This window comes from Malurus melanocephalus, unplaced genomic scaffold (assembly GCF_030028575.1).
Source record: "Malurus melanocephalus ecotype Western Australia unplaced genomic scaffold, MMel_1.1 scaffold_500, whole genome shotgun sequence".
Taxonomy (NCBI): domain Eukaryota; kingdom Metazoa; phylum Chordata; class Aves; order Passeriformes; family Maluridae; genus Malurus; species Malurus melanocephalus.
The window spans coordinates 180,352-189,882 of NW_026623732.1; the positions used below are offsets into that span (position 1 = coordinate 180,352).

The 9,531-nt window shown below is 58.7% G+C and overlaps 2 protein-coding genes across 2 annotated transcripts; both read right to left on the minus strand.

Annotated features, from left to right (window-relative positions):
• Positions 1 to 3,484: 3,484 nt before the first annotated feature.
• C1QB (complement C1q B chain) lies at positions 3,485 to 5,968 on the minus strand. The gene is made up of 3 exons (XM_057381241.1): positions 5,876 to 5,968; positions 4,574 to 4,733; positions 3,485 to 4,259 (listed from the first exon to the last, which is right to left on the minus strand). The coding sequence occupies exons 2-3, from the start codon at positions 4,731 to 4,733 to the stop codon at positions 3,691 to 3,693; spliced, it is 729 nt and encodes a 242-aa protein (XP_057237224.1). The 5' UTR covers positions 5,876 to 5,968; the 3' UTR covers positions 3,485 to 3,690.
• Positions 5,969 to 6,921: 953 nt separating this feature from the next.
• On the minus strand, positions 6,922 to 9,007 carry C1QC (complement C1q C chain). Its single transcript, XM_057381242.1, has 3 exons — positions 8,923 to 9,007; positions 8,103 to 8,298; positions 6,922 to 7,888 (listed from the first exon to the last, which is right to left on the minus strand). The coding sequence occupies exons 2-3, from the start codon at positions 8,287 to 8,289 to the stop codon at positions 7,335 to 7,337; spliced, it is 741 nt and encodes a 246-aa protein (XP_057237225.1). The 5' UTR covers positions 8,290 to 8,298; positions 8,923 to 9,007; the 3' UTR covers positions 6,922 to 7,334.
• Positions 9,008 to 9,531: the final 524 nt, after the last annotated feature.

The window sequence follows — 9,531 nt, forward strand, 5'->3', positions numbered from 1 at the left end:
TCCCCATCCCTTCTCCATCCCTTCCCTATCCCTCCCGCCGCTGGCCGGGGCGGCACCGGGCTCTGCCGGGCTCCGGGCTTTGGAGGGCGGGCGGCAGCGGGAAGCGGAGCGGAAGGAGCCGAGCCCCGCCGTCCAGGCGTGCTGTGCCTGGAGCTGCACCAGGCCGGGCTCCGCATCCCGCACATCCCCATGGAAACCCCGGCTCCGCCTCCCCGCCTCGCACCCGCGCACGGTTGTAGGTCACTGGTGGCCATGCGGGTGCAGGGGGACAGGGGGGCTGTTCTAGGGGGGCTCCCCGACACCCAGGAGCATCTGCTGAGGTTGCCAAAGCTGCACARGGAGGGATTGAGCCATCCACCCCACTCCGCAGCATCAGGAATGCCCAGCAGCATCCTCAGGCAGCATCCCCAGGCAGCATCCCCCGGAACATCCCCCAGAACATCCCCGGGCAGCAGCCGTGCGCCTCCGGATCCAGCCCCGGGAGCATCTCTGACCCCCCGTTCCAGCCTCTCGATSGAGCCCGGGGTGCGTGGGGTGCCCCACTACGGGGGGCTGCAGATGCGGGATCTCCCCCACACCGGTTCTGCTTGTCTTGCCTCCTCTGCTCTCCCCTCCCAGCACGAGTCCTCTGAATGCTCCATTTGAAGCTAATTCCGGCTGAAATCTGGTTTGCTTTCCAACGTTGCTGCTTTAAATTGGAGAGATTGACCTTGTAGCGGGAGGTGACATGCAGATGCACATCAGCARCCCGTCAGAGCGGCGGCGGGGGCTGGGGGGGTGCGGAGCCGCCTCGGGGACAGGCCAACTATTTTATGAGTAATTTAATATCTGGAACACAGACTTTTCATTCCCAGAGATCTGCTGGGGAAAGAAAGAGCCTTTCTGCAGCCCCGCGAAGGCTGTTCCTCATAAGAAGGCAGAGCAGAGAAAAAAAAAAAAAAGGCTGGGATTTAACTCCTTGGTGGCCAGCCAGAGCAGAGCCTCCCGGCTCCCCGTCCCTGCAGAGAGCCAGGAAAAGCAGGAATTCCCTGCACAGCTCCAAGTGGGASACCAGCCAGGCTGTGATGCTCCAGGCAAAAGAAGCAATTGCTCCTTCCCATTCAAATTCCAACGCAAGCCTGAGTGTGGATGAGGGAACAAACTTATCAACGGTCCTGAAGTGAGATTTGGGGTAGGAGCTTGTGTCTGAACCCCCTTCCCTCTCCCAGACTGGTTCCAGTTGTGTCAAACTCCTCAGGAGTCTCTCTGGGGCTGGGACCACCCTTAGTGCACCCAGGGGATCCGCACAGGGAGCTCCTGCCCTGCTGACAATGAAGCCACCGTGTGTGACCACAGTGTCCCYCCAAGCTGAGCTGGCACTGCTGTGCCCCGTTGGTGTGTGTGACACCCCAGCAAACACAGCCCAGTGCCCTGCCCAGTGATGCCTCTGCCAGAGCATTCCAGCACCCTGGCACAGTTCTGAACCCACATGGGGATTCCCATACAGCTCCTGCTGGAAATTACAGCTTGGAGAAGGGGATAGAAGGAAGAACACACCAAATCCCCGAATATTTCACTGCACAGTCCAAGGGTGGAGGAGATGGTGGGGCAAAGCCACCAGCCTGGCAGCAAATGAGGCTCAGAGCTGGGGGGCTGAAGGGCAGGAAAAGCTCGTGGGCTGTTCAGGAGGGAGCTGCTGCCAAGGGAAAAGCCTCCCCACACCGAGGAGCAGCTCATGAGAAGAGGGAGAAGGGCAGTTCGGAGGGGCTGGCAGGGGGGGCTGCTCCAGGACACCCGGCTGGGCASCCTGGCTGTGGCTGGGGCTGCCAGCAAGGAGCAGGGCCATGCAAGGATGGGTTAGGGAGGGCTYTTCCTTGGGTACCAGGTACTGGGCACTCCTGGGCTCGGAGCAAACGCCTCTGCAAGCTCCCTGTTGCTCGCTGGTGGTGTCAGACCAGACTGGCACTGACATCCCCGGCTCCATCTCACTGACCAGCAGCACGGCTGTGCTTTGATTCCCCCAGGTGAGGAGGAAAAGAGGAGGAGTGAACCGGGCTAATCCCGGCCTCCGCCTCCTCCCAGACCCCGTGGGCAGTGGGGAGCCGCCCCACTGCCGGGCCCCGGTGCTGTGCCCGCTCAGCCAGCAGGATGAGGATGCTGCTGCTGCCCGGGGAGGGCTGAGCCAGTCTCCAGTGACACCTGCCGGCAAATCACCCCGGACAGGAACCTCCGAGCAGCCCCCAAGCTGGTGACAGCAGCCTCAGTCACTGCCCTGCACCGGGGCAAGGACAACAGAACTGGGGGCTTGGACACACGGGCACACCTGGAGAGCTCAGTGGTGATGCTCCATAAAATCCTGTCCACATCCCACTCATCTCCCCGAGAACTTTAATCATCATCCTTCCCATCCAGCTCCTTTCAAATCCCAGACTCCCCCAAAAGTTCCTGAGTGCCCCATTGTGGCAGTATAGACAGAAATAATGAGCAAGACACAAATAATGAGCAAAAACACAGACAGATAGATACACACTTACTACTTCATTATGGGGCTGAGCTCTTTTTATTTATTTAGTAACAGGTGTATACTAAGTCTTTCACATAAATGGCAACTATTTATTGGTTAATTAGCAGCCCCTTCTCTACTTATTCGCATATGATTGCTGTGTTGTAAAAGCTGTGGTGTTAATTCTCACGATTTTGCTCTGTCTTTGGTATTTGCTTTATTTAACTTTGCTCTTTTTTTAACATTCTTCTTTTCTTTTCTTACAGACAGTCAAGGTAGCTCAATCGCATTGTTTTGGTAACGTTTGTTTCTGTCTCGTTCTCCTTTATCCAGATTTTCAGACTCTCTTTTGTTTTTCTAGATGTCAGGGGTTTACTATTATCAGTTGAATTTTAGGTTCAGACCTTGCAAGGCCGTAATGCCGGCTTTTGTCCTCCACACCCCATGTCCACCTCCAAGGGCTGGGGGCTGTGGTGACCCACCCACAGGGGTGCAATGCTGGGTTGTCATTTGTCACCTGCCCTGGGGTCAGGGATCTCCTTGGACTCCTCAGCTTTAATTCATCTGGGCATCCTCATCCTGATGAGGAGCAGCCAGGGAGGGCTTGGCTGTGCTCCAAGATGTGCTGGTTCTGTGCTGGGGTTTGGAGGCTGCAGTGGAGCACCCACCCCCAATAGCAGCATGGAGCTGCCTGTCCCACCTTATCACAAACTTCTGTGGGTATTTCTGTCACCGTCACCCCAAAAAAGGTCTAAGAGAGGTTGGTGTCCCCAGATCCTGCCACTGCCAAGACTCTCCAGTACAGCACATTCCCCAGCACCTCCCACCTACCACCAGTACCCATTGGCCCCATTTTTCCCATGATGTGTCCTKCCCCCTGCTAGAGGTCGAGCTGCTTCTCCCTGTTTTCCTAACCTGGGCTGGCACCCTCTGGGTGGCTCTGGAGGGAGATCCTCAGCCTCATCTGCAGCAGGAACTGCGCAACTTGTCTGGCTCTGCTCAGCAGTAATGAGAACCAATRCCCTGGGTATGTGAACATTATTTGGGGGGAAAAGGCAAATCATAGGCAGAAAGACCAATAGTGCGAAGAGTGGTCATTTATTGTGCACGAATGGCAGCRATGTGCTTTGAGCACCAACTTGGGAGCAAAGGGCTTGCTCAGCTCTGCAGGCAGTGCCCAGATGGGCTGCAGGCACAGCTCCAGCAGGCTAAGCCTCTGGGAAGATGAGGAAACCAGTGAAGATGCTGTCAGACCCTTCCAGCCCCATCAGGGAGTTCTTGTCCGTTGGCTCCAGCCAGACAGACTCATCCATGGCCACCTTGAGGACCACGCCGCCCGTGGTCACCTGGAAACTGCCCTGCACGAAGTCACAGAAGGTCACCACCTTGTCACCCTTGCTGCCACCGCGTCCCTTTTTGATGTTGACGCASAGGTTGCCGCGGGAGGTGGCGTGGTAGGTGAAGTAGTAGGTGCCGGGCACCCGGCAGGTGAAGCGGCCGTAGCGGTTCTCGTAGTGGCCGCCCTCGYTGGCGATGATGCGGTCGAAGCGGACGGGCTGCTCCCGGCGGGGGTAGGTGCTGATGCTCCTGGCGGCCGAGAACGCGGACTTGGAGGTGATCTTGTAGTCCCCAGGCAACCCCACGGGGCCGGGAAATCCGTTGGGACCTGGTAGGCCACTTAGGCCTGGGGGGCCTGGGGGTCCAGCCTTCCCGGGCTGTCCCGGCTCTCCTGGGTCTCCCTTCTGCCCTGGTTCTGCTGTGCTCTGGCCAGGGGGTCCTGGGAAGCAGGAGGAACAGTCACGGTGGGCACAGCCCAGCCCCACTTGTCTGCAGAGGGGGCACGGGGGAGGAAACTGCTGGGTGTGGGTCACTGGAGACCTTGCAGGTGTGACACACCTTTCTGTCATCACCCTCCCTCCCTCCTTCCCTCCCCACCTTCCTCAGGGTGCTCCACCACCTCCCACCCAGACAAAACCTCAAAGGAACTGTTGGAGTTGGGTTCCTTTCCCAGGACTATGTGCCTGGCACCGTCTTTTCTGGTTCTTGGCATTCACAAGACAACATTTTCCCCACCTGCAGCCTGTSCCTTACCTTGGTCACCCTTTGGGCCGTTCTGGCCATCCCTGCCATCGCTGCCAGGCTGTCCTGGCAGTCCCGGGATGCCTGGGACGGTGCCGTAGGTCCTGCAGAGCGTGGCGCTGGCCAGCTGCCCTCCAGCCAGGCACACCAGCATGGCCCACGCCGTCCACATCTGTGGGAGCATGGAACAGTGTCAGGGGGATTGCCTGGGTGGTGAGAGGGCTGGGGAAGGCCCTCTGTGCTGCTCTCAAAGATGGTGACTGCAAGAACGTTGGATAATACCATCAGGGAGGGAAAACATCCCACTGCAGAGCCAAATCCGCTCTCCTGATGGCCCTGGAGCAAAGGATGAGTCCCCTTGGGCAAGGCAGGGCTTGTTAGTCACTGTTAAGCCCCCCAGTTTACAAGTGCCCACAGTTTCAGCCCCAGAATATTTGGGACAGGTTATCTCAAAGATCTGATGTCCAGTGTGGCCATGTGGCTCCCCTGGGGGAGAAATTCCCATCTCATCTCAGGACCACACCTGCAGCGTAAAATTTTGCCCCAGACAGAGCAGTTTCACCATCTGCAAGGGAATGGCTCTTGCCTTTCCCCAGCAGATCTGAGGGACAATGCTCGAAGATGGCAATGAGTGCCCCAAACTCCCCCCTGCACCCCACAGGCTCCCCTCGTGTTGTGCCACACGTCTGCTCCATCCCAGAGGCATTTCTGTGTCTAAGGAGCCTTACTGGGACAGTCACCTGGGCTTCCATCCCAGGGGCTCCCCCTGGTTCCTGCACTCCCTCCCTCCCTCCTTCCCCCAGCTCTGGTGGGCTCATGTGGATGAGCAGTGGGTGTTTGGGGGCTGTTTCTGGGCATCACATCACCCCAGCCACCACTGCCCCATCTCAGGTACTTTCCTAGTGCTGAAACTCAGGCACCAGCAGGATAAAGGGTGCTGAGTCAGATCCTCCAGCCACAGCAGCTCCGATTTGGCTGTGGCAGGCACAAGGATCAATCTGCAAGTTCCCAGCCCAGGTCCATCAGAAGACAAGGGTTTCTCAGGGCAGGAGAGCATTTCCAGCACACCTTTCAGACTGGTGCCCAGTCCCTGATCACCCCTGTGGAACTTTGCCATCTCTGCTTTTATTTTTTCCTTCTTCCAGGTGGAGCAGGAGGGGTCTGGGTCCCATCAGGGATCTCCACCACCCCCAGCCCAGCATCCCCAGCCTCCTATTCCTGCTCTGCCCCAAGGCACAGGGCAGTGCCAGCAATGCAGGTGACTGTCACCCTGCCAGGGCTGGGCTCCTGCTTTGGGCTCAGTGTTGCTCTTACCTTGAGCTCCTTGCTGCTCGGTGCAGAGATGGAGCCGGACACACCAGAGTCCTTCTCGGAAATGCCCGTGAGGAGAAACAGAAGTTTGCTGCAAGGGTTATTGTGAAAGGATATGAGACACATCCCCTTTTTATCTTTAACTCCTGCCCTTTTTCCCATGGCAGTTTCATATCCTCCACAAATGCTGCTGTCAGCTGAGTAGAACAAACCATCCCCAAATAGCACCCTGAGCCCCTCTGGCCACAGCCCTGCCCTGCAGGGTTCCTGGGTGCTGCTCMGGTGTGCTGGCTATGGGGAATGCTGCTGGGAGCTCCAGACAAGCTTGGGTTAACCCATCAGGGCTGCAGAAATGTGCATGCACTCAGCCAGCACCCCTCATGCTCCCAGCTCCGCAGCCCCAGGGGATGCTGCAGGGTCTCAGCATCCACCACTCTGACTCCATGCCCCAGACTCTCCTGAATGCTGTGCATTGGAAGGGATTTTACCCTGTGGGAAATGTGTTGCCAGTCCTGCTTTGGCTACTGCCTTGTGGAGGTGAAGCACAGACCGTTCAGAGAGGTGACCTCCTGCTCCACCCTGCCATGTGTGACACCAGGAGAAATCCCTGCTGGGCTTTGGTGGGCTCTGCAGCCTCCACAACCACCAGCTCCCTTGGGCTGGCTCAGGAAAGCTGGAGTGTTTCCCCTGTCCCATTCTGGTAGGGACCCCAGGAGTGTCCCACCCTCGATGTTGGGGTTTGCTGTGCAGCCTGTGCCCCTCTGCAGCTCTGCAGGGAAGGGGACTATCGGGGCTCTGCTCAGAGGAGCCTCGGTGCCCCCTTGGCAGGGGCAGTGTGGGGATACAGGAACCATCCCATTCCTGCTGCAGCTGGGGCTCCCATCCCTGTGCAAAGCCAGTGTGGGTGGGTGTGAAGATCTCTGATGCTCAGCACAGCCCAGCCAGGGCTTGGGGACACGCTGATGGCACGTAGACATGGCCACATGTCACATGCATGCATGTGCACACAATGGAGAGGTAGGACACGGAGGAAACACACAACACTGGGTGCACTGGGGAAGATTTTATTGACACTTTCCACAGCCAGGTCATGGCAAAGGGGGTGCTGCAGCCTATGCCAGGACACCTGGTTGAACCTGGGGCAGCTCAGGTGAGGTGGGGAGAGAGGCAGAGAGACCTCTGAGGTCGTGTGGGGCTATCAGGAGATGCAAATGGCAGTGCCAGCAGGACCAGGAGCTCGGCACCATTGCTCTGGGTGCAGATGCATCCAGATGTGCCTGTACCCCTGTGCAGCAGCTGCCAGTGCTCAGCCCCAGACTGAGGGGTGAGTCTGGCTGCTGGGGGTGACTCCATCACCAAAGCTTCCCTCCCTGAGGAGAAACTGGGAGCATCAGAAGCAGTGGGCAGCGTGTTCAGGGCAGGTAGAAGCGGTCGGGGTGCTGGGGTGGGCTCTGCCCATCCTCTAGTCCGGGAAGAGCAGGAACCCTGAGAAGATGCTGTCAGAGTTGGCGATGCCCACCATGCCGTTGTAGTCATTGACACCCAGCCAGACCTCATCCTGAGCCGCCAGGCGCAGCAGCGTGCTCCCCGAGCTGACCTGCATGGCGTTGGTCTTGTGGTCGCAGAAGCTGGCCATCTTCCTCTGGTTCTTGTGCAGGATGACGCACAGGTTGGCTGTGTGTGAGCTGTGGAACACAAAGTAGTAGAGCCCCGGGAGCCTGCAGGTGAACTTGCCTGTGGTGGTGTCGTAGTCACCRTTGGTGTTGGTGATGGCGTTGTTGAACACCACGGGCACGTTCTTGGTGGGATATTGGCTGGTTTGCCTGGTCACAGAGAACGCTGAGCGTGGCTTCTGCCTCAGGTTGCCYGGCAGCCCCGGGGCTCCAGGCAGACCCGGGAACCCAGGGTCTCCCACTAGACCAGGGTCCCCAGGAGGGCCAYGCTTGCCTGGAGCACCTTCCATGCCTCTTTCTCCTTTCATGCCCTTGGGCCCTTTCAGGGTAGAAGCTGGGATACCTGTGGGGTGTGGAGGGTGAAAGGGAGTCAGTGTCGAGGGCAGAATGTGGGAAGAGGCCCCTCCAGCCCCTTCCCTCGGGGAGGAGAGTGCTGCTGCCTCTCTCCACCTGACCACGGAGGATGCTCCCCACAGCCTGCAAACCATGGCAAGCTGGCCATGGAGGGCTCTGTGTTCCCTGCAGCAGCCCGTGAAGTTCTCCCCTTGCTCACTCACCTGGCTCCCCTTTGACTCCCTTCAGCCCATCCCGGCCATCCCTCCCGGGCATCCCCGGCATGCCTGGCAGGCCTGGAGCTCCGTAGCAGCTGTGAGAGTCTCCTACTGTCTGAGCTCCAGCACAGCTCACATTCAGGAGGAGGAGGGTGAGGGCCAAGCAGAGCTGCTCCTGGAGTCTCTTCTCCATTTTGGTGCTCTGTGGTATGGAAAGAGAAAGAAAAGAAAGAGAAAGAAAGAAAGGAGCTGGAGTGAGGGGCCAAGCAGGGTGGCTCCCAGGACATGGAGTGAAGAAGGCTGGTGACACCACGAGCACCTGGCTGCCATGGGTGTGTCCTTGATGTCCCACCCATACACACTGCAGGCATTGGGGAGCTGGATATGTGCAGATGGGCCCTGGGCTCATCTCCAGCCCTGATGGCACAGGGTGGGTCGGGCTTTCAGTCTGGAGTGAGCCATGAGGTTTGTGGTGCCYATGGCCAGTCCCAAGCCCATGGCCAGTCCCAAACCGAGCCCAGGGTCCCCAAACCCTGGAGATGCACAGGCCACTGCAGATGGTCACCCCGTGCTGCGCTGAAGCCAAAGCTCCCTGCACACAGCTGATGTCTCTCCTCCTCCAGCAGCTGCCCTGGCTCTGCCCACCGCAGCAATCCTTCCACCAGCTGGTGTATCCCATCTCCATGACATGTGTGCAGCCTGGCAGTGCTCCTCCCTCTCCTCTCCCATCCCTATCCTCCTCTCATTTTCCCCCTCTCCAGCTCTGTACTGTGTTGCTGGACCCCCAGTCCCACCCTTGAGACCCAGACCCTGCAGCAGCTCTTACCTCTGGTGGAGCAGGSAGGGGAGCCGTGCTGCTGCTCCCGCTGGCCGTGCGGTCACTGCCGGCACAGTGCCGTGGGGGCGGCTCCCTGACACCTCCAGGAGGAAGTCACAGGGTCAGGAGAGGGCAAAGTGCCCTCGGAAGAACAGAACGTCCAGTTGTCCCCACCTAATTTCACATCCTCCTGCCTGACGGGCTCTGCTGAGCCAGCACTTTGTTGGCTGCGCAGTGACATCTGTGCTGGTGCCCCTGCACCAGGAAGGGCTGGAAGGACAGAGCAGGACATCGAGGAGATGTGCCACAAACCCCCCAGCCACTGTGGGGAATAGGCCTTCCTAAATCTCCTGCTTCCCCTCTCCTGTTTCTGAGCACAAGGGCAGCTTGGCAGCAGAGCCTCGGGCCAGCTCTGGTGGGCTGGAGATGCCTGTGGCACTGACGGGCTGCAACGTGGCTGCCAGGCTCTGATGGAAGATGCTGCACCCCTAAATGGAGAATGTTTCCCCTTGAGAGTTTCTGATATGCACCTTCCCCATGCCCCACCAGTTCTGCTGGATGCTGGACTTGGTGAGGCCCTAAGATCCCCCCCTGGGCTGTTGCTCCTCACAGGTGACC